The following is a 25,386-nucleotide window of genomic DNA, read 5'->3' as shown; positions in this document are numbered from 1 at the left end:
CTGGTTTTTGTGGGGGGGTTCTTTGCTTTTCTTTCTGTCCACTTTTCTAGAGTGGGTACATCTCTTTTCTCAATGATGTGAAAGAATTTCTAACAGAGTAAGGAAAGACAGCCTTCTTCACGTGTGATGCTGTAAACATCACCCTTCCCCCAGCCTGTCTTTATTTTCTTGAAGGTCAGAAATCTCATTTTCACATAGACAAATCCATCAACTGTTTCTTTTGTGAGTTATTTCCTCTTTCAAGTTTAGGAATGCCTTCTCTATCCTGAAACCCAACGGTCAGCATTTTTTTTTTTTAATTCTAGCATTTTTAGGTTTTGTCGTATCTCTTTTATTTATCAATAATTCACTTTAGAACATCATGGGGAACTTACTCTAGAAGAATTTTAAATTGTACTAATAAGAAGGCAGAAAGCTGTCTACAAAATGAGTACTCTATCACCATGGACATTTCTGAATAGCACAATATCTGTGGGTGATTCGTGTTTACAGATTGTCTGATAAAGGAAAGCTTTGACGAATGATCTGCAAATCCTCCCTTGTCTCATCTGACTGGACAGGTATGATGTAGGTAGAGTCACTTCCATTTTGACCTAATGGAGACGAGAGACTAAGCCCTAAACTTGGATATATACTCCATTTCTTCCAGCCAGAAACTCTCTGTGGTCTAGGTCATTTAACGATAAGATGTGGCTGGAAATACTATAAAGTTTGTGTCTATCCTCATACCCATGATCACACATACACCGACGTCCTGTCTATCCACGAATCAGAGTCTCTTCCCCTTAATTCTTCCCTCAATTCTTCCCTCCACCCAAAACAGGGTTTTTTAGGGAACTTCCTTATCACAGAAACATACACACTTGAGCAACGGGATGAGAAATAAAAGACGCAAGTAAGTGGATTGAAAAATCAGAAGCATGCCACATGTAGCGAATAAAGCGATTCTAGCCTGTCCCTCGGAGACAGAATCGTGCCAACAAAGTAGAATTTGGTGAAGGCAGATGAGCCCCCAAGGTATGCCTTTCAGAATTTCTGAATAACTTAAGATGTAATTCACAGAAAAGCATTCTTTTGAGAGAGAGTAATCGGAACAAGTCTGACAAACACATAGCAAAACCAGGTTCCAGGCCATGCAGTCATTTAAAGAAACAAAAAAAAAAAAAACTGAGTTTCGAGGAAAATGTCCAATGTTTTACAATGAAGAGCACACAAAGCTGTCAGCCGATCTGAATCTTCATGCATTTGAGAAGCAGAATGGAAGTCAGAGATGCAACTGTGGTCTGAACAATACTTACAAGATTGCAAGTTTACCTGACTTTTCTAAATTTCCAAGCAGCTAACAATTAAGAAAACAAGAGACATTCATTGATTTGCAAATGTTTACTACACATAACACCACACAACACAAACAGAATCTATTATTGTGACCCACACAGTGCAAACATTTTCCCCTCAACCATTTGGGGAAAAAAATGCAAATAAATGCTGCTATAGACGAAGGAACTGTGCTGTAAAACTGACAATATGTGATACTATCCAATGGGGGGAAAGAAAAGACAAAAAAGAGGAAGAACTACACAGCACACCAGACCAATGACCATTAATACAATTATGGATTTGGGGCATATAAATGGAATTGGTCAGCATTTCAGCTTAGATGTGTCATGCGTGAGACTTAATTGTTCAAGAGGAAGTAATCACGTTTGGAAAGAAAAGAATCCAGTCAGGAGACTGCAGGATTTGATAGGATGGTATCAAGCTTGAAGGCAGAGTGTATGCACACACGTGGCATTCCCCCTGCACACACACTCACACTCACACCAGACCAACAAACAAGACCCCGTTCAAGGTGAGGGGCCCATCGATGATTCGGCAGCTCAGCCCGAGGGTCAGAGGCCAGCACTGCCCGTCTCTGCAGGGTCACCAAGCTGGGACCCACAGCAGAGTTGGGACACGTCCTAGCCTGGGAGCTCAGAGTATGTGAGTCGGAGTGAAATGGGCTAGAAAAGAGCCAGTCCCTGGGGTCCTAAACAGCTCTGCTTTCTCGGGCAGCTGAAGGAAAAGGCACAAACTTCATTCCTTGATGAAACTCCAAATGCCAGAGAAGCAATCATATCAATAATTTCATTCTCTCAGAGTGACAACAGGGCTGATGCTAATATGATGGGGACAGTTTACAAGAAGAAACTCCTCACATTCTTGTCTAAAATGTGTTCCTTTGAAAGAGCAGATCCAAAGAGAGGGATGGGGACATGGCAGGTGGGTGGTGACCTTGCTGGGGATTAACATCATACTCAGAAGCCCTCTCCTTGGCATTTACTGAAACTATTCCTCAAATGTATTAATTTTCTAAAGTGTCCAAACTAAAGATGATTTGACCTTCCTTTACCCAATCAAGGTCCTGCCTTACGTCAAGGTCACAGCGATGAAAAGGTAGGTTCAATCTGCTTTTATGGGCTTGGCCATCTGGGGACACGTCTGGAACCCATTCTCCCAACTCCCAGCTGTGTGAGCCCCGGTGGGGAAAGCTTCTCACCAGCCTCAGTTTCCTCATCTGTAAAGTGAGGAAACCCTCACGGCCTCAAAAAGCTGCTGTGACGATTCAATGAATATACACAACAGCAGCTAGTGTAGTGCAGGACATTGAGAAAGGAAGTCATGAATCTTTTCTACTTCTCTCTGCATGTGTTTATGTGTCCGATCTACACCCACCCACACATGTTCTCCAACAAGAGTACAATTAAATGCTCAGAACACCAGCTCTGTGTTTCGGTTTATTGCTTTGAGACTGGAACCAAAACATTTTGATGAGCAGACTCTCTGCTGTCCCAGTTTAGCTGAGATGAAGAATTAGGTCTTTCTGCTGGAAACAGAACGTAGTCACATTTATAACAAACATCCTTATGCTTCCACTCAGGAAGGCTGGCCGTTCTCACCCAGGGACAAGCCTGGGCTGCCGAGAGTAGAACACCCAGATGGGGAAGGGAAAGGAGAGACCAAGCCAAGTCGGACACCCAGAGAAGCGGCCCTGGGAGCGTAAGAACCCCTCGAGCTCTGGCTGGTTGGAGGGCAGCTTTGAAACTATTCCAAAACAGATGTTAGAAAGGGTCAAACAGAGAAATAAGGAGGAAACGGTGCCTGGCCAGTGGTCATCACATCAGAGGACACAGCACCTTTTCATATGAGGCCTTGGCCAGGGCGAGGGGCTCACCAACGGCTCACTTGATGGGCGGAGGCGGGGGGGGGGGGGAGAGAGTGGAGAAACGGCATCTTAAACTTTATTTTAGGCTCTATTGCTAATAAAAAATCAAGCTCAGTACGACCCATTTCCAATCAGGTTCTCCTGGTTCCAAATAGAAAGAGAGTCTTCCTTTTAAACAATGGCCCAGATGCCTCCCTGTGTGATCTGTCTCAGGTTTCCTCCCCATTCTCAGTATTGGCACCTCCTTTGCCAGAAATGAAACGCCACTAAGCTGCACAGCTATGCCTACAAATGATGGTGACTGTCTCTTTTCTCCTGCTTGGAGCACTGACCAAAACATCCTAAGAACCTGGCCCGACCTTCGCGGGCGTCCTCCTCTACCTAGAGGGCTCACTCCCTCTCTCCCGGAGGCAAACCTCTGCCCAGGAAGACGTTCCATCAAGATCCATTTTTATGACTCCAATGGTTATGGGGCAGTTTAACCTCCTCATCAAACCCAGTCAAACCCAAAGTCATCCCCTTCCTCTGCCCAACTCCCAGATCACCCCTTCCTGTCCGTGGTGTCACTGTTCTCCTAGGTCAACCCCAAAATGTCGTTCTCTCTGTCCCCCAACGAATTCACCTTTCCCAACTCTGCTCACAACCATCTGGACCCACCTACTCTCCTTAGTGTTACTGATGGCCATTCTTTCATACAATTCCTCCAACCATCCCTGAATCCACAGATGAGAGTTGACACCTTTAAAAAGCATCACATAAGTCTTTTAAAGTAGTTGACATCTTTGACCCCTTATGTGTTATTATTTCTTTATAATTATCATTATATTATTTTCTTAAAAGCACGTACCTCTTTTGGTAAAGACACTAATTTATTTCTGTCTGCATTCAAGTTGCTCAACTTCTTAAGTTTTCCAATGCTCTTAGGTAAAGTCTGTTAAAGTAACATTTTTGTTATTAACTTACTGCATACTTTTCACACAGCTCAGAGTAAAACAGATCTTCTCAAGAACTGAGAGAATCTAATCTCATCCAGTAAGAGAAGTGACGGTTCTTCCTGGATATCAGGTGTTTGTAACACTCACTTGGGGGACGTGGCATCTAATATTTTGTATTTTTGTAGAAATGAGAGTATGTTTCAATGAAATGAGGTCAAAGGCACAGGCCTGGGAACTGAGAAACACCAAGTAAAAGAGGTGATGAAGGCTCTTTAAGTCAACAAAGTGAAATCTGCAACCTCGAGATTCATCCCTCCCCCGCCTGCACCTCTGAGAACTCCAAGAGATGGTGGCTTAGATGCCTGTGGAGGCCAGAGAGCTCAGCAGGCAGTGAGAACCCGAGCGGGGGGTGGGGGCCATGAGGCTGGGGGAAGGAGGGGGGCCACCCGGGCTGGTGTGGGAGCCCACGGGGCGGGGGGGGGGTCTTCAACCCTGATGGAATCAGGGATGAATATTATTTTTCTGACTGTTATGACTACCATCTGTAATTCCTCTTTTCTTTTTTTTTTTTTGACGTGGACCATTTTTAAAGTCTTTATTGAATTTGTTACAATATTGCTTCTGTTCTATGTTTCGGTCTTTTGGCCGTGAGGCATGTGGGACCCAGCTCCCCGACCAGGGATGGAACCCACACCCCCTGCATTAGGAGGCGAAGTCTTAACCACTGGATCGCCAGGGAAGTCTCTACCATCTGTAATTCTAAACCCAGAAACAAGGAAGGAGAGCCTAGTCCCTCTCACCCAACCTGCCCGAGGAGGCCACTGTCCTGTCTGAGGGGAGATGCTCCGGGCACACCCCGCACTACCAACCCTACATCCTTCACTCACTCTTGCTGTCTTCTTCTGATCTTTTCACCTAAAGAGCATTACTTACTCTGTTTATAAAGAGAGGAGAAAAGGGAAGAAAAGAGGAAAAAGGAAAGTAGAGTAAAAACTAAAGTGACAAAATATAGAGAAAAGAGAATGGCAGGAAAATAAACTAAAGAAAACAGCGGCTACAAGACAACGACAAGAGGAGAAAGGGGAACAGATGGGGTGGGAGGTGAAGGACGATGGACGGAGAGGAAGCAGCAGGAGGCGAGAAGCAGCTGAGGTTTGCCGTCGCCCTGGGAACCCACCCCAGCAGGTGCTGCCCCGGGAAGATGCAGAGGCCTCTCTGGTCCAAGCCCGGGGAACCTGAACTGCCTCACCCAGCTTCTCAGATGGGGCAAGATCAAGGTCAAAGCTGTGCTCTGGCTCCTCCAAAAGAGCATCCCCCCACCCCCAGTGCTCCCAAGGCTTCCCGAGACAACCACCATTCCCTCCCCCTCTGGCCCATCCTCGGACTCCCCGATGGAGGCATCAGCACCTCCACTGACAGGGCCGGTCCCCACCCACCCCCCGCCCCCGCCTCCCTGGGCCCCCTAGTGTCCAGCTCAGTCCCTGTACCCTAAGCATCACAATGGGGACACACTCTCTGATGGGGGACCTGGACACGTCAAAACGGATCACCTTTATGTCACATGCTTGCTTCTCAGGTCCCTTTGTTAGTTACAATGTAAGGCAATTTCCATCTCGTCCACCCAAATTACAAATAAGTAGAATCGAACCTAAGGAGCCTTTGTGATACAGAACCCACAATATGAGTCTCCCTCTGACCCTGGAACCACACTCACCAGGAGCCGGTTTTCCGTAAGAACCAATTCCGTGAGGCTTTCACAGTCCCCAACCGCCTCGGGCAACTGGGTGAGTCTGTTCTGATCCACCTTCAAGATTGACAGTTTCTTTAGTTTTCCTGTAAAAGCGTTATTCAAACTCATTAGTTATCACTGTCTTCCTGATCACCGCTTGGTACTTCCTATCGGCTGTCCTTGCTCATTTGATTTCCTCACCCAGCTTTTCAGATTATGAAACTGTACCATTCTCATTTCGACCACGAACAGTTGAGAGTTAAAATCATTTGTTCAGAATGTCAGAAACAGTCAGCAATTAGCGGCAAATCCTTTGGAAAGTCACTACCTAAAAATACGTCAAAGCCCAGAGATTTCAGGAAATCTGATGGATCTTTAAGAAGAAGAAATGTCTCGTGTACAGAGGAGAGACTTTAATGTTACTCTAACAATCATCCTCACTAAAAACAAAAGACAGCACAGTGCAGTTTATTCTATCACCTGTGGATGACAATGACTCTGTGAAGATCCCTACGATGAAGTATTTCTGTCAATGCAGAGTCAGATGGTAATCTTTGGGCTTCCCTGGTGGCGCAGTGATTAAGAGTCCGCCTGCCAATGCAGGGGACACGGGTTTGAGCCCTGGTCGAGGAAGATCCCACATGCCAAAGAGCAACTAAGCCTGTGAGCCACAACTACTGAGCCTGTGCTCTAGAGCCCACGTGCCACAACTACTGAGCCCGCACTCTACAGCCTGCAAGCCACAAATACTGAGCCCGCGCTCTACAGCCCGCGAGCCACAACTACTGAGCCCATGCACCACAACTACTGAAGCCCTAGCGCCTAGAGCCTGTGCTCTGCAGCAAGAGAAGCCACCGCAATGAGAAGCCCATGCACCGCAATGAAGAGAAATCCCCACTTGCCACAACTAGAGAAAGCCCGCGCACAGCAACGAAGACCCAACGCAGCCAAAAAGAAATAAATTTTTGAAAAAAAGATGGTAATCTTTGAAAAGCCACATTAAGACTGATCTATTTCACTCTGGGTGGGGAAAACGGACTCACGGGCAATGCCCTCAGGCCACGGGAAAGGAACTGGGGTTTACTGCAGCCTCCTCAGCCCCCGCGGGATGGAGGAGATCCTGCATCACCAGATTCTCACTTTCAACTACTACTTCATCAGGGGCTGAGCCTACAGAGCAGAGGTCCTTGTTATCCACAGAGAGTGGCCGGCATGATGACACTGTCCCCAGGAAAATCGGAGAACAGCCTCTATCGTAAAAGAGACATAAATCTGGAGATGTGGAGATGCTGAAGGGATGAACTCGCTTTGCGTGCGGTCCCGGGGCAAGGCAGAGGAACTCACCGATTGCTAGGCTCCTTGTTTAGCATAATCAGTACCAACTAACACTGTCCGCAGAGAGTCCCCCCCAGTCCTCAGGCCAGGAGACCCATATCCTTCTGCGAGGCATGGAACCCTACAGCTGACAGAGCTCACTCCAAGAATCTCCTCAACAACATCACTGACAAGTGGTCCGACAGCCTTTCCTCGAATACTTCTAGGGATGGGAGGCTCATTTCTTCACTAAGCAGCCCAAACAGATGCATTTTAAGCTCTTTCTTAAATCAAACTGAGATTAGCAACCCTTTCCTTTCACCCACTTGAACTAGAAGACGGGATAAATCTCCTTCTACCTGACAGCCTTTCAAAGGCTTGACATCAACCGTCTCATGACTCCTATTTCTCCCTTTTCCCAACGACAAAACATCCCCAGTCCCTACAACTGCTTTCCGATGCCATATATGATTCTCAGCAAATGTTTCTACCTGGAGTCAAAGTCCCCATCAATTTCCCAACCAGCCTCAACCAAAATGCAGAGCCTGTATCTCTGCCAGGTCGCTATTATCATCTGGACCAAATACCAGAAAGGAAGGGGTCCTCTGTCACACAGCTTCTCCAACTACTGAAAACCTTCCCCAAACTCCCTTTGATGTTCTGAATACAAGTTAAGTGAAGGTCAAAGACAGCTATCCTATGTCAACCACACAGTTAAATATAATTTCTTACAATTTCTAGGCAGCTTGGCTACAGTGGAGCTGACAGCGTATGTCTGTTTATATCTTCTCTGTTTGCATTTATTTTCTCACCCTGGGCTGTGTTCCTTTACGAGAAAGAAAATGTCTGGACGTTTTTTTAAAGGAAATGGCAAAGAATGGTTCAAGGAAAAGATGATTCTCAATAGACCAGAAAAGGTTCCATACGACACCCACTCTCCCCGTAACAGCCCTTACCTGGGTCACACCATAAGGTCAAAGGTCGTTTCCCATAAACTATTTACGATGCTCAATTAGAAATGTCTTAGTGGTTGTTCATATGTCTGAAACACATTCTGTGATTTGGGCTGATCCCTACTGAAATCATGGAAATAAGATGTGGAGGAAGTAGACAGGGGCCAACACTTAAAAGTAACAACACGTATAACTGCTACCAGACCAGGGCGACAGAAACGCTTGCATATGGAGAAACTTTAATTGTATTAAATATTCCTTGCTTTCCTTCTTTAAAAACAAATGACTGAAGGAATCACGTCCCCAGCACCTGAGAAGAGCCAGCACCTTGGTAGTTAGTTATTTTCAATACTCACCAATGCCATCTGGGAGTGTTTCTAACAAGTTCTGGGAAATGACTAAATCCGTTAATGACGTCAGGCCACTGATTTCTTCGGGAAGTCTTTCCAACCTGTTTTCAGAGACATCTAAGCAGAGCAGGTTCTTCAGATTTCCTATTTCCTACATCAACGACACAGGAAAAGAAAGTCATGCCTGAACCTGCCACGGTATGGAGGAATTTGTTACAGCGATTTTTCAAAATCGAATCCCAGAGAGGTCCTAAGGATGTTTCCTTAGCGCCGGTGTGAGTGTGAAGGCAGGGGTAAGTTTCCAGACCCCCTTCCAATGAAAACCGAAAGCAGTGTGAATCACACACACGGAGCTGGGAGGGACACCAAGCCCTCCGACGTCACGCAGGTGAGGAATCACTCCCTTAATAAGATGAGGAGGTTGGCACCAAGAGAAGATGAGTCGTTTTAAGGTCCCACAGATTAGTGGGGGGAAAAAAAGGAGGCTAGAATCCAGTTCTCCAAGTTTGGAATCAATCACTCAGAAGGCAGCTCGCACTTGAGAGTGAGCCTGAGATGTCCTGGAAGGAAACCATCTACTTTCTATCTCCCATGACAGACAGCGCTTGTTACGACATCGGTGCGTCTGCTCCCCAGCCAAACTGGAGCACACAGACCCGCCGACACCGTTAACACCCGGGACAAGAAAGGCAGACTGCTTTGAAGCAGAAGAGCCAACCCATGAGTGAGGGAGGTGCCTCTATGAGGCTCACATTCCATTCAAGAGAGATCGTACCCTTCCGCTCTCCAAGGGCACAGTTTCTCTCTGATAACCGCCTCCACTGTTCCGTGCCATTGCCAGTCTGTTACGTTCCCACTCTCAGTACCCTCCCACCCAGACTGGTCTGGGCATCCTCTGCCCACGTCTGTTCACAAACCACGCCTCCATCTTTCCCTCCAGGAAACATCGCTCCAGTCACGGAATCAGACCCCTCCTCTAACTCCAGTGGCTCCCTGATGGCTACGTAAGCACAAACTCCTCAGCCGGCATTGAACTGGGATCGATTCTTCCAAGTTTATCTCCCACCTAATATACATCCTGTGAGCCCCACCCCTGCATTCCCTGCCTGTAGGAAATCAGACTACATTTCTACTAATTTCATGCCAGGCCCCTGAGGTTCTTCCACTTTTTCATTCATTCCTTTTAACAATGGCTTTGTCTCCTTTTCTTTCTGTCATCTGTGAAGACAGGAAAATAATTCTGATTCTCTGGGACTGTCTGATGTGTTTAGTCCTGGCTTAACAGAAGGTTATACAAGCGGGCAAATGAGATGTTGAAATAACCATTAATAACATGACCAGTGGCGTGTTCATTTCTTTGTGTTTGGGACATGGCATTTTGCACATAATTGTTCATGTACATCTGTCCACACATATACTCTCCCCCTGCATGTCTAATAGCTGATATTTTCAAGTTTATTGAAGTATAGTTGATTTACAATGTTGTGTTATTTCTGCTGTACAGCAAAGTGACGCAGTTATACATATATATATATATATATACATATATATATATATATATATAGATATACATATATATATATATATATATATATATTCTTTTTCATAGTCTTCCATTTTGGTTTACCACATTGAATACAGTTCCCTGTGCTCTACAGTAGGACCTTGTTTATCCATCCTATACAGCTGATGTTTTATTACTTTCTTAATAACTCCCTGGCATCTTCCCCCCATCCTTTGACTCTTAAGTAACTAGAATCCTCTCAATCAAGATTTCTCATAATTTCCTAGAGAAATCTAAGTGTTAATCAAACCCTTGCCCACACCAGTTACTGTTCTGTCCTATCCTTTTCCCAAATGCAGCCAAGAACTCAGAAATACACTCAAATTAGTTCCTTAGTTGCATTAGTCGTGGGTGATGTCAATGGTAATTCCAGCACTATAACTACAACAATTAGAATTTTACTTAAATGCTTTTTTCTGGTGTTAGGCTTCCCTGCACCGATACACATTTCCCACCCGAAGTGCACGGTCCCATTACGACAGGTTCACACAGCCCAGCAGACAGCTTCTGAATTACTGTAAAATACACACACCTAGACCATCATGAAATATATTCTGACTTTAACCCTGGCTGTAAGAGACAGCAAAGAGTAAACTTCAGTAATAGTTGGAGAAAAACAAAGTAAGGGGGGAAATGCCCGTGTGTTGTTGTTAGTTCAAGTTTCTCTTTCAACTGACCAGAAAGCGGGTCCTGCTTGCTGGGACCCACAAGGTGACCACGACGTACTCAGAAGCCCACACGAGACTCCATTTCATTCCGAACATGGTTCTCACGCTCAGTAACAGCAGGAAAAACATGAACAGCGTGTGACATTCCAGCTAAACCATAGCAACACTTGGAAAAAATATGAAATAAAAGCTTTTTGCATTGCTTTTACATCAACTATTACGGGGCAAACTGGGGCCAACTTATCCCAAAGCACTTGGCACATCACAAACAGTGGCAGAAACTTGTACCATCTCAATCTGGCATCCTGGTAACTTCCAAATTTGCTGGGCTTCACGCAGGCAAGCCAAGCATAGAGCAAGGATGAAATAAAATGCAGACTTCACACACTACAGGATATATTTATTATCGTTAGAAGTGGTGGGTGGAGGCTTTCAGTGTTCCTACAGCAAGGCAGCACGGTGAATGCTCAATATATTTTTCCAAATCTGCTTTTTCAACCAATGTTTTGGTTTTCAAGATCCCTCCTACAGAAAATCTTATGTAGAGGCAGGAAACACATGAAGGTGGTGGTGGTTTCACATTTTGGGGGAGACAGTGTGAAATGACCACTCACCTGAGGTAATTCTGACAGTTGATTTCCGTCCAACCAGAGATCCTTCAGATGTAAGAGAGCGCCAATCGATTCTGGCTAAAACAAAAAGCAATGTTATGGTAGCAAAGCTCCAATTTCAAGCCTTCCATTAAGAAAGAACCCTAATTCAACAGTTAGTAATGGGGTACTGCAGAGGTCGTTTGTTGGTACTTCTCCAATATCAGCCCCCCTTCCTAAAAGTATCCCCAATGTTCCCCAAGAATGCCAGCTGTTTCCACTGATACCCATCATCTCTAGCCGTGACCCTCCACCCCTGAATCATCATTCTTAACCTGTGTGAACTGAAGCACGTTCTCTAATGCTGCCAAGCTGTATCCGTGGAAACACTGGCTTACAAGCATCCCTACAGATCTCCCCCAAAATATTTTGTGATCGTGACTAAGGACAAGGTGAAATTCAAATCTCTCTTCAGTACAGACTTACCAAATTATATATTTCATTGTTTCCTAAATCAAGTTCTTCTAGTCTCCGTAGCTGGGTTAGAGAGCTATTAAAAACAAAAAACAAAAAAACAAAGGGAGGGAGCTCTTAGGACTTAGAAATGCTGAGCAGTACGGCATTCCTCACTTGGACTAGTTTCCCAAAATAAGATTCATCTGGATTTTATGGTCATAATTATTGCACAGGAAGGACTATTGAGAGAAGGCTGGCATCTCTCAAATTTTCCAAAAGACACAGAATTTCTTTTTGACAAGACACTGTAGTACTTTTTTTCTTTTTTTTTTAATGCTTCAAGAAGTTCATTCAGTACATAACCCCCTCTCCTTTTCCCCAGAGACTCACTCAGGGAGATACGTAAGAAGATTCTCTCTCAGTTCCAGTGAAGCCAGGTTATAAAGACTAGAAATGAACAGAAGGAAAAAGTATAAGGAAAGTTCCTGAGATTCTTCCTACTCCACCCCCCGCAAAGTACACACTCCACAAGGAGCAACTCTTAATAAGACCTTGTACGTCACTTCCCAGGGGAAAACATCTATGACCACCCCCACCCCCACTGAAAACAGCATCATCTCCACTTCCCAAGTTTTAATATTAAAATAAAAAGCGCAGGGTCATCACAGTAAGGCACCCTCATGCCTATACTTTGTACAGTTGATATGTGAAAATAACTCGCTAGCCCTTGAAAGACAACCACTCCCAGGACCAAGATAGCAGCCGAGTATGTGCTTCTAGGCTTTAGAATGTCGAAAATGTGCTGTTGCCATAAAAACAGGAAAGCCTTTAATCTCGCGGAGCTCTTCTTACAAACATCAGTGAGAAACCATGCCCGTTTGAAAGCAGTGGGCACATCGGTCCAGAAAGTCCACATGCTCTACTTAAGACCACAAGTTTACAGGGCAAGGGAGCACTGAGATGCAGGAGGACTCAAGTAATAACATACTCCACGCGGTGCCCACGATGCGAGACGGTGGTCAATAAGCAGTGGCTGTGGTAATGTTGCTTTTATTCTTTTTTTTTTTTTTGCGGTACGCGGGCCTCTCACTGTTGTGGCCTCTCCCGTTGCGGAGCACAGGCTTCGGACGCGCAGGCTCAGCGGCCATGGCTCACGGGCCCAGCCGCTCCACGGCCTGTGGGATTCTCCAGGACCGGGGCACGAACCCGCGTCCCCTGCATCGGCAGGCAGACTCTCAACCACTGCGCCACCAGGGAAGCCCGCTTTTATTCTTAATAAACCCCGAATGGCACTCTTTCCAGCAGATTCTCCTGCCTCTCAGCTGTAATCCATGTCTACTAGGAACACGGTGCAAGGAGACAGATGTTCTCCCCAGATGCCGACGATCTGGGTGGCAGTGGCAATTCTGAATCAGCAGACACCACACACGTTCAAGTATGTCAGCACCGGCACGAGGTACTGATTCAGTAGATCATCGGTTGGTCTATTTCTCCAGCAGCCACTGTGCTAAGCTCTAACCAATAGAGAACTCCAGCTTTTGCTAATGTCACCAGAGGAACGACAAGATTTGGAAGGCATTTACGTGTGAGCGCACAGAACACGGGGAGTCAGACATCATCCCAACACTCTCACCTGCCTTAATCCTCTGTACTCCTTCCAACATCAAAGCCAGAATCGCGGGCACTGACAAAGCCGGTTTCATAATATCAGAAATGTAAATTTGATTTTCAGGAACGATACATATACACACGTAAAGCCCATGGGCTTGAAAGCGTATTTGAACTATACTAGGAAATGCACAGATACGGTATCTCCTCCTCTAATTTTAGAGAACTAAAACTAATTTTAGAAATTTAGAAGCTGAGTAATGGTTTTCACAATTAAAGCAAGAGCAAACAAATACAACTCTTTATAACATACTTTTTTAAAGGAAAAGTCAATATCCCTGCTAATAAGTAATTGTGAATTTAATATCAATTAGTCTCTCCCCAAAATGCACCCAGGTGGGAGTCGCAGCTACCCAGTTCTACTGCCTTGGGGCCAAGCCTTTACGTAGAAGAAATAGAACGTGGGAGGGAGAGGGTGCAGTATCTGCCCCCAAAAGCAACCTGTAGATAAGGGGGAGACAGGACATTAACTCACTGTAAAAGTAAAAACTTAAAAACAAAGGGCTTTGTTTCCAATGTTAAATGCTCCTGGAACCGCTGGCCAGTTTTATGGGGAAGGTGATCATCATTTGGCTGCTTTCACATTTCTATTTTAAAAACCACTGATAGAATTGTCTTTTTTTTTTTTTTCGGTACGCGGGCCTCTCACTGCTGTGGCCTCTCCCGTTGCGGAGCACAGGCTCCGGACACACAGGCCCAGCGGCCATGGCTCACGGGCCCAGCCGCTCTGCGGCATGTGGGATCCTCCCGGACCGGGGCACGAACCTGTGTCCCCTGCATCGGCAGGCGGACTCTCAACCACTGCGCCACCACGGAAGCCCTAGAATTGTCATTTTATCTATTTAATGGTCATTACTTTCATGCCTCTTTTGACCCACTAAAGACATCCACTAATGAAAGGAGGGGAAAAGTCCTTCTTTGCTTCAAAATCTTTACTCCCTGGGCAGCATCAAAAGCATCTTGCAAAGAAGCAGTGTCACCCAGGCCCTGCTACTGAGTGTTGCACCAAGGTCTGCAGTCCTGGTCTGAGGCCTCCTGCCTGAAACAGAACAGAGCTGGGACCCGCCCGCCACCTGGGACGCCACCTGGGGCAGGAGACACTGGCTGAGGCGCCTTACCTGGGTCATCTCTGGACCAGGAACAACCAGCACATTGTCAATACCACTGGGATGACACCATTAGGAAAGTGAGGTCCATCAGACAGCGGCAAAGCCACAATTCAAATCTGGTGAAAGCCAAGACTCTGCCCTCGCCCTGGGGAACACCATTCTCTGGAACTCTCTCTTTATACTTTACATTTTAAAAACACCTGTCAGGGACTTCCCTGGTGGTCCAGTGGCTAAGACTCCGCGCTCCCAATGCAGGGGGCCCGGGTTCGATCCCTGGTCAGGAAACTAGATCCCACATGCCGCAACTAAGAGTTCACATGCCGTAACTAAAGATCCCACACACCACAACGAAGATCCTGCATGCTGATCACACGTGCCACAACTAGGACCCGGTGCAGCCGAATAAATAAATAAATAAATATTAAAAATAAAATAAAATAAAATAAAAACACGTGTCAATTTGGGGCAAATACAGAAATCTTACCTCCTCAACCACACCAAGGACATTGGGGTTTTTGTTGATTTATGTCACTTTAAAAATATGATAACACATTTTGAAATTATCTCTAAATTTTGTCTTAAGGGGAAAAGGCACAGGCCACAGTTACTGAAAGCAAATCATTCTTGAGTGAAAATGCTGCAAAAACACCAACAGGCTTGTGAATATACAGAACTTATAATAACAACATCACCTATCGTGCTAACACCCAAATATAACACCCTGTTACGTAAGAAGGTTCTGACTATAAAACCTCTTAGTTTCTATCATTTGGGGATAGTAGGGTAATGTGGATGCATGGGTGTTAGTTACAGTGACAACAAAAAATATCCTATTTTTGTAACCTTTCAAAACTCAAAAATTAATTTAAAATAAAGTGTATAAAATAATATCCTTTCTGGGGCGATGCTTCCCCGTTATCTTAAACTATTTAAACTGAAGAAACTGGGATATTATAATCAGACTCAAGGGACCCACTGATGCAAGGTCATCTAAAAAGAGTCTGAGAGGAACGAGGGCCATCCCTCACAACTACTTGGATTTGCTTGGCTGAAGTGCTTCACCACAGCACCTCAATTCCCCTAAAATGAATACAATCATATCTATTGCAGTAAATAGGGCATGATATATATTCCCTTCAAGTTAACAGAGCCAGTTTGGTACCTTGCTTCCTTGAGATAGCCCAGTGCCCAAGCTCAACCAGGGGCCTCACAAATACGTGTGCCCCAAGTCAGGGTATCTGAAAAGATTGCTATAAGATGCTATCAACCACAGGAGTCACCCTCTCTGCCCAAAACCTCCTCCAAGGACAGGCCTACAGATAGGAAGTGGCTGGCACTGGCCAATTTTTAAGGATACATCACCCATAATTGGTGACTCGAGGAACAACAATGAATAAAAAGCAAAGACAGTGGTCTGACTACAGACGCCCACCTCCCACGTAACCCCAAACCTCAGAGTGTAAGCTGGACTGTTCGTTCTCAGTTCGATCATTAACTGATTCTCGAATGAAACCATGGGTTTGGTTCTCATCAGTAACTTGCCCTGGACAGTCCCAGACCAAACACAGAATCCTACCAGTCCCTCCAGAACGTGGTTCTCCAGGCCGTTCTAGGAAGAACTGACATAAAACATGGTCTGCTTGAACGCACGTTTAGACCAGAGACATTAAGACCAAAATGAATGGACGAATGATCTCCCCTCCTGGCTTTTCCAAACACGGCACCTTCAATCAAGACTTCAGGATGGGAAGACGCTGGGGAGGTCGTGAAGGAAGAGCTGGCTGCTGCCAAGAAGGTCCTGCTACAGCTACTGAGTTTACCGCTACCTAACCTGAAGTTGGGACTGGTCTGAAGGTGGCAGGTGCCATCTGTGCCTTTTCAGCGGCTCCCTTCTGAGACTGGAGACCTCAGCCGGCCCTGAACACGGGTCCACAGCTTCCACTACTCAGGCCTCCGATAGTGTATGGAATATAAAGATGGAACTCCCACTGTAATCCGTAGCACTTAAAAAATGGATACTGGCCTATTCTACTAAGAAGATGTCTTATGGAATTTAAAAAAGTGATTTAAGTGCATGACTAGAAGACTTTCTCCTGAAGATCTTCTTCCAGAAGATATTTTTTGAGATAGGCAATATACCTGCAACTTCCATGTGGAAGACAGGCTCTTGGTGCTCCAGCCAGGCATCAGGGCTGAGCCTCTGTAGTGGGAGAGCCAAGTTCAGGACACTGGCCCACAAGAGACTTCCCAGCTCCACGTAATATCAAACAGCAAATATCTCCCAGAGATCTCCATCTCAACGCCAAGACCCAGCTCCAATCAAAGACCAGCAAGCTCCAGTGCTGGACACCCCATGCCAAACAACTAGCAAGACAGGAACACAACCCCACCCATTAGCAGAGAGGTTGCCTAAAATCATAATAAGGCCACAGACACCCCAAAACACACCACCAGACGTGGACCTGCCCACCAGAAAGACAAGATCCAGCCTCATCCACCACAACACAGGCACTAGCCCCCTCCACCAGGAAGCCTACACAACCCACTGAACCAACTTTAGCCACTGGGGACAGACACCAAAAACAACGGGAACTACGAACCTGCAGCCGGCGAAAAGGAGACCCCAAAAACAATAGGTTAAGCAAAATGAGAAGACAGAGAAACACACAGCAGATGAAGGAGCAAGGTAAAAACCGACCAGACCAAACAAATGAAGAGGAAATAGGCAGTCTACCTGAAAAAGAATTCAGAATAATGATAGTAGAGAGGATCCAAAATCTTGTAAATAGAATGGAGAAAATACAAGAAATGTTTAACAAGGACCTAGAAGAACTAAAGAGCAAACAAACAGTGATGAACAACACAATAAATGGAATTTAAAAATCTCTAGAAGGGATCAATAGCAGAATAGCTGAGGCAGAATAACAGATAAGTGACCTGGAAGATAAAATAGTGGAAATAACTACTGCAGAGCCGAATAAAGAAAAAAAAAATGAAAAGAATTGAGAACAGTCTCAGAGACCTCTGGGACAACATTAAACACACCAATATTCAAATTATAGGTGTCCCAGAAGATGAACAGAAAAAGAAAGGAACTGAGAAAATACTTGAAGAGATTATAGTTGCAAACTTCCCTAATATGGGAAAGGAAATAGTTAATCAAGTCCAGGAAGCACAGAGAGTCCCATACAGGATAAATCCAAGGAGAAACACATATTCATCAAGACACATATTAATCAAACTATCAAAAATTAAATACAAAGACCAAATATTAAAAGCAGCAAGGGAAAAACAACAAATAACATACAAGGGAATCCCCATAAGGTTAACAGCTGATCTTTCAGCAGACATTCTCCAAGCCAGAAGGGACTGGCAGGACATATTTAAAGTGATGACGGGGAAGAACCTACAACCAAGATTACTCTACCCAGCAGGATCTCATTCAGATTTGACAGAGAAATTAAAACCTTTACAGACAAGCAAGAGCTAAGACAATTCAGCACTACCACACCAGCTTTACAACAAATGTTAAAGGAACTTCTCTAGGCAGGAAACACAAGAGAAGGAAAAGACCTACAATAACAAACCCAAAACAATTAAGAAAATGGTAATAGGAACATACATATCGATAATTACCTTAAATGTAAATGGATTAAATGCTCCAACCAAAAGACATAGGCTGAATGGATACAAAAAAAAGACCGGGGGCTTCCCTGGTGGCGCAGTGGTTGAGAGTCCACCTGCCGATGCAGGGGACACAGGTTCGTGCCCCGGTCCGGGAAGATCCCACATGCCGAGGAGCAGCTGGGTCCGTGAGCCATGGCCGCTGAGCCTGTGCGTCCGGAGCCTGTGCTCCACGACGGGAGAGGCCACAACAGTGAGAGGCCCGCGTATCGCAAAAAAAAAAAAAAAAAAGACCAGTATATATGCTGTCTACAAGAGATGCACTTCAGACCGAGGGACACATACAGACTGAAAGTGAGGGGATGGAAAAAGATATTCCATACAAATGGAAATCAAAAGAAAGCTGGAGTAGCAATTCTCATATCAGAAAAAATAGACTTTAAAACAAAGACTATTAGAAGAGACAAAGAAGGACACTACATAATGATCAAGGGATCAATCCAAGAAGAAGATATAACAATTGTAAATATTTATGCACCCCACATAGGAGCCCCTCAATACATAAGGAAAATGCTAACAGCCATAAAAGGGGAAATGGACAGTAACACAATCATAGTAGGGGACTTTAACAACCCACTTTCACCAATGGACAGATCATCCAAAATGAAAATAAATAAGGAAACACAAGCTTTAAATGATACATTAAACAAGATGGACTTAATTGATATTTATTGGACATTCCATTGAAAAACAACAGAATACACTTTCTTCTCAAGGGCTCATGGAACATTCTCCAGGATAGATCATATCTTGGGTCACACATCAAGCCTTTGTAAATTTAAGAAAATTGAAATCGTATCAAGTATCTTTTCCGACCACAACGCTATGAGACTAGATATCAATTACAGGAAAAAACCTGTAAAAAATACAAACACATGGAGGCTAAACAATACACTACTTAATAACCAAGAGATCACTGAAGAAATCAAAGTGGAAATCAAAAAATACCTACAAACAAATGACAATGAAAACACGACGACCCAAAACCTATGGGATGCAGCAAAAGCAGTTCTAAGAGGGAAGTTTATAGCAATACAATCCTACCTTAAGAAACAAGAAACATCTCAAATAAACAACCTATCCTTACACCTAAAGCAATTACAGAAAGTAGAACAAAAAACCCCAAAGTCAGCAGAAGGAAAGAAATCATAAAGATCAGATCAGAAATAAATGAAAAAGAAATGAAGGAAACTACAGCAAAGATCAATAAAACTAAAAGCTGGTTCTTTGAGAAGATAAACAAAATTGATAAACCATTAGCCAGACTCATCAAGAAAAAAAGGGAGAAGACTCAAGTCAATAGAATTAGAAATGAAAAAGGAGAAGTAACAAGTGACACTGCAGAAATACAAAGGATCATGAGAGATTACTACAAGGAACTCTATGCCAATAAAATGGACAACCTGGAAGAAATGGAAAAATTCTTAGAAATGCACAACCTCCCGAGACTGAACCAGAAAGAAACAGAAAATATGAACAGACAAATCACAAGCACTGAAATTGAAACTGTGATTAAAAATCTTCCAACAAACAAAAAGCCCAGGACCAGATGGCTTCACAGGCAAATTCTATCAAACATTTAGAGAAGAGCTAACACCTATCCTTCTCAAACTCTTCCAAAACATAGCAGAGGGAGGAACACTCCCAAACTCATTCTATGAGGCCACCATCACCCTGATACCAAAACCAGACAAAGATGTCACAAAGAAAGAAAACTACAGGCCAATATCACTGATGAATATATGAATATAGATGCAAAAATTCTCAACAAAATACTGGCAAACAGAATCCAACAGCACATTAAAAGGATCATACACAATGATCAAGTGGGGTTTATCCCAGGAATGCAAGGATTCTTCAATATATGCATATCAATCAATGTGATATACCATATTAAAAAATTGAAGGAGAAAAACCGTATGATCATCTCAATAGATGCAGAAAAAGCTATCGACAAAATTCAACACCCATTTATGATAAAAAAGACTCTCCAGAATGTAGGCATAGGGTGAACTTACCTCAACATAATAAAGGCCATATATGACAAACCCACAGCCAACATCATCATCAATGGTAAAAAGCTGAAACCATTTCCACTAAGATCAGGAACAACATAAGGGTGCCCACTTTCACCACTATTATTCAACACAGTTTTGGAAGTTTCAACCACAGCAATCAGAGAAGAAAAAGAAATAAAAGGAATTCAACTCGGAAAAGAAGAAGTAAAGCTGTCCCTGTTTGCAGATGACATGATACTGTACATAGAGAATCCTAAAGATGATACCAGGAAACTACTAGAGCTAATCAATAAATTTGGTAAAGTAGCAGGATACAAAATTAATGCACAGAAATCTCTTGCATTCCTATACATTAATGATGAAAAATCTGAAAGTGAAATTAAGAAAACACTCCCATTTACCACTGCTACAAAAAGAATAAAATATCTAGGAATAAACCTACCTAAGGCGACAAAAGGCCTGTATGCAGAAAATTATAAGACACTGATGAAAGAAATTAAAGATGATACAAACAGATGGAGAGATATACCATGTTCTTGGATTGAAAGAATCAACATTGTGAAAATGACTCTACTACCCAAAGCAATCTACAGATTCAATGCAATCCCTATCAAACTACCACTGGCATTTTTCACAGAACTAGGACAAAAAAATCTCACAATTTGTATGGAAACACAAAAGACCCCGAATAGCCAAAGCAATCTGGAGAAGGAAAATCGGAGCTGGAGGAATAAAGCTCCCTGACTTCAGACTATACTACAAAGCTGCCGTAATCAAGACAGTATGGTACTGGCACAAAGAAAACGAAATATAGATCAATGGAACAGGATAGAAAGCCCAGAGATAAACCCACGCACATATGGTCACCTTATCTTTGATAAAGGAGGCAAGAATATACAATGGAGAAAAGACAGCCTCTTCAATAGGTGGTGCTGGGAAAACTGGACAGCTACATGTAAAAGAATGAAATTAGAACACTCCCTAACAACATATACAAAAATAAACTCAAAATGGATTAAAGACCTAAATGTAAGGCCAGACACTATCAAACTCTTAGAGGAAAACATAGGCAGAACATTCTATGACATAAATCACAGCAAGATCCTTTTTTTTTTTTTTTTTTTGCAGTACGCGGGCCTCTCACTGCTGTGGCCTCTCCCGTTGCGGAGCACAGCTCCAGACGCACAGGCTCAGCGGCCATGGCTCACGGGCCCAGCTGCTCCACGGCACATGGGATCCTCCTGGACCGGGGCACGAACCCGCGTCCCCTGCATTGGCAGGCGGACTCCCAACCACTGCGCCACCAGGGAAGCCCCAGCAAGATCCTTTTTGACCCACTTCCTAGAGAAATCGAAATAAAAACAAAAATAAACAAGTGGGACCTAATGAAACTTAAAAGCTTTTGCACAGCAAAGGAAACCATAAACAAGACCAAAAGACAACCCTCAGAATGAGATAAAATATTTGCAAATGAAGCAACTGACAAAGGATTAATTTCCAAAATTTACAAGCAGCTCATGCAGCTCAATATCAAAAAAACAAACAACCCAATCCAAAAAATGGGCTGAAGACCTAAATAGACATTTCTCCAAAGAAGAGATTGCCAACAGACACATGAAAGAATGTTCAACATCATTAATCATTAGAGAAATGCAAATCAAAACTACAATGAGATATCATTCACACCAGTCAGAATGGCCATCATCAAAAAATCTACAAACAATAAATGCTGGAGAGGGTGTGGAGAAAAGGGAACCCTGTTGCACTGTTGGTGGGAATGTAAATTGATACAGCCACTATGGAGAACAGTATGGAGGTTCCTTAGTAAACTAAAAATAGAACTACCATATGACCCAGCAATCCCACTACTGGGCATATACCCCTGAGAAAACCATAATTCAAAAAGAGTCATATACCACAATGTTCATTGCAGCTCTATTTACAATAGCCGGGACATGGAAGCAATCTAAGTGTCCATCAACAGATGAATGTATAAAGATGTGGCACATATATACAATGGAATATTACTCAGCCATAAAAGGAAACGAAATTGAGTTATTTGTAGTGAGGTGGATGGACCTAGAGTCTGTCATACAGAGTGAAGTCAGTCAGAAAGAGAAAAACAAATACTGTATGCTAACACATATATACGGAATCTAAGAAAAAAAAAATGGTCATGAAGAACCTAGGGGCAAGACAGGAATAAAGACGCAGAACTACTAAAAAATGGACTTGAGTATATGGGGAAGGGGAAGGGGAAGCTGGGACAAAGTGAGAGAGTGGCATGGACATATATACACTACCAAATGTAAAATAGATAGCTAGTGGGAAGCAGCCACATAGCACAGGGAGATGAGCTCGGTGCTTTGTGACCTCCTGGAGGGGTGGGATAGGGAGGGTGGGAGGGAGGGAGACGCAAGAGGGACGAGATATGGGGATATATGTATATGTGTAACTGATTCACTTCCTTATATAGCAGAAAGTAACACACCATTGTAAAGCAATTATACTCCAATAAAGATGTTAGAAAAAAAAGATTTCAGGATGGAGCCTTCCCCATCAAGGCAACCTGGTCAATTCCACTCCAGCATCTCTGCATATCTTTCAGCAGTACCGAGTAAAGGACACGCTGCTGAGAAGTGATGAATTTGGGGGACCTGAATGCAATTCTGTCTACTTCAGGGGCCAGGCTCTTAACCACAGGCCAAGAGAAACTCCACATGCATTTATCAGCTGCTTCAGTCAACACGTGGTATTATAGAGACGAAAGAAAGCATCCGGTACTTCTAATATTTTTACATATGTGACCAAGGATTAGACACTGAGATGCAAATTGAGAATGACTGGTCTTTAATCCTCCGACTTCTAATAATGATATCAGCAGATAACTATACAACAGACACCGGTGCAAGCGCTTTCCAAGAACTAACTTTTATGGATGAGAAAACGGAGGCACAGAGAGGGGACCTGAACAAGGTCTTCCACAACTGGGAAGGGGCAGAGCCAAGATTCACCAGGGAATCTGCGTTTTTAATCACCATCTTCTGCCATCTCTCACCCTTGAGTTTGTGAAGTCAACTTTGTGAATAGGTAATACATGAACCTACATGTATGTAAAATAAAGTATTCAGTAATAAGTTTCCTCCTACCTCTGTCTTTCATCTATCTGGTTTTCTACCACCTAGACCCTCTCACTAGAAATAACCCTTTTTGTTAGATATTTATGTGTTCACCCAGAGTTGCCTTTTATGCAGAGACAAACAGGTATGAATGTATAGGCTTATCTCCTTTTTTTCACACTAAAGGTAGCATCCTATACAGAGCAGATATTTGTCTCCTTTCTTATCTGTACACCCCAGTATTTTTTTAATTGCATAGTATCTCTCTATATAGACCTTAATTTTTTTAACCACTCCCCTAGTAACAGATATTTTACCCTTCAATTTTAATTTCTGGCAAATTAAATTTCTATGTGATACCATCAGGAGGACCTCATCCTCCTCCTACAGAAACCACTATCTTCTATCCTCCCTTCACTCCCGCCGTTTTTACCACCAAATGGGGCTTAAAAAAAGAAAAGAAAGACAAACACCTAACAAGCTCCTGCAGAAAGAGTGTGCACAGAAGGCTTTCTTTCCAGAACACTGATCTTAATGTTCTACACGGTCCCTGAGAGCAGGCACAAGAGTTACACTCTTCTGTAAGCCAGAATGTAGGCCAACTATATTTTTAGGATTCTATTTCAGGGACTGGATGAGGGGTTACTTTAAAAAAATTTACATCTGTTCTCCACTATATTTCAAAAATTCCTTTCTAAACCACTTGGATTTTTTTTTCCATTTCGGTGGCCAACATCATTAAGAAAGTAAAGAATAAATTAAGGTGCCCCGAGCAAACAAATGGCAGTACAGTATTAAACCATTAAAATATAAAATCTGTAAACATTTACGGCAATAACATTTGACTGGAACGGGGGAGAAACACACATTCATAGTGTTTCTGCTTTTTTAATACCAGATTAGTATTTAAGAAATCTCTAGTTACAAACTTCCTTATGGTGGCTTTGCTCTAGAAATTTTTCTAAAAATTGTTCATTTTGTTTTTGGAACAACAAATATTTTACAGAAATTTCTGGGCCTCAAAAAAAAAAAAAAACAAGACCATTAAATACAGTAACAGTTTTCAAAAAGATTGATTCCTCACAGGCAGCACGTACTAACAGGTCACCATTCCCAAGGGCAGCAGACACAAAATCACAACCACACACTTGACTTCAATCTGCCAGAGAACCCAGGGCTTATCTGCTTCTTCCACTTCTATTAGCATATGGTGACAATCAAATCTTTATTGATAATAACCATTTAGTGACTGACCACTGGGTTTTGGGCACCATGCCAGTCCATTGCTTATATTTCTTCTTCTTAAAGAATGCTCTTTTTCAAGGAGAAATTTTAATTAAACAGAGTAGAGATGTCTAGACATATTGAGGCTAACTTAACTTTTTTTTTTTTCTGATGCCACCGGTTTCTTTAATGGCAAAGGATATGGAATCTCATGGAGCCAGATACACAAAGTCAAGACACAGCAGCTCCCGATGGAGGCAGAGCCTCCCCAGATTCTCCAAATCCTCCACAAGTTCCCGATGGGGCTTCTATATCCTCCCCACCCCGCCCCCACCCCTCCACAACACCTGGACCTTTTGGAGGCTCTGGCTGTGCAGACCTCCTGATCAGCAGGTGCCAGTAACTGAGACAAAACGACTTCAGCACATTGCCTGTAAGCTTACCTCGGGGAGGAGTGCCTGTAAGAGTAAACCTAGGTCCATTTCCCAGGTATAGCCTCATCCCTCAGCAGCACCAGGCTCAAGTCTGCCTAACGTGCATTCTTTTTATTTTTTTCATTGAGATACATTTCACATACTATAATATCCACCTTTACAATGTGTACTATTCAGTGGTTTTCAGTATATTCATAAGGCTGTACAAACATCACCACTACCTAATTCCAGAAAATTTCCATCATCCAAAAAGAAACTTCAGACCCATCAGAAGCCATTCCTTATCCGCACCCCGTTCCCCTCACCCTGGCCCACCCCACCCCTGCCCCTGGCAACCACTAATTTAATTTCTGTCTCTACGGATTT

At 43.5% G+C, this 25,386-nt stretch overlaps 1 protein-coding gene across 2 annotated transcripts in view; it reads right to left on the bottom strand.

The window, feature by feature from the left end:
- Positions 1-25,386, bottom strand: part of LRRC1 (leucine rich repeat containing 1) — a 127,155-nt gene that overhangs the window by 16,858 nt on the left and 84,911 nt on the right. For both annotated transcript variants that reach the window (XM_079935434.1, XM_079935433.1), the window contains 6 exons: positions 12,155-12,211; positions 11,795-11,858; positions 11,333-11,407; positions 8,493-8,637; positions 5,855-5,973; positions 4,053-4,136 (listed from right to left, as the gene is read on the bottom strand). In XM_079935434.1, coding sequence (XP_079791560.1) covers positions 4,053-4,136; positions 5,855-5,973; positions 8,493-8,637; positions 11,333-11,407; positions 11,795-11,858; positions 12,155-12,211 — 544 coding nt within the window. The remainder of the gene's footprint in view (positions 1-4,052; positions 4,137-5,854; positions 5,974-8,492; positions 8,638-11,332; positions 11,408-11,794; positions 11,859-12,154; positions 12,212-25,386) is intronic.

Source organism: Stenella coeruleoalba, assembly GCF_951394435.1.
Source record: "Stenella coeruleoalba genome assembly, chromosome: 10".
NCBI lineage: Eukaryota > Metazoa > Chordata > Mammalia > Artiodactyla > Delphinidae > Stenella > Stenella coeruleoalba.
This window is presented reverse-complemented; position numbering and strand designations above follow the sequence as displayed.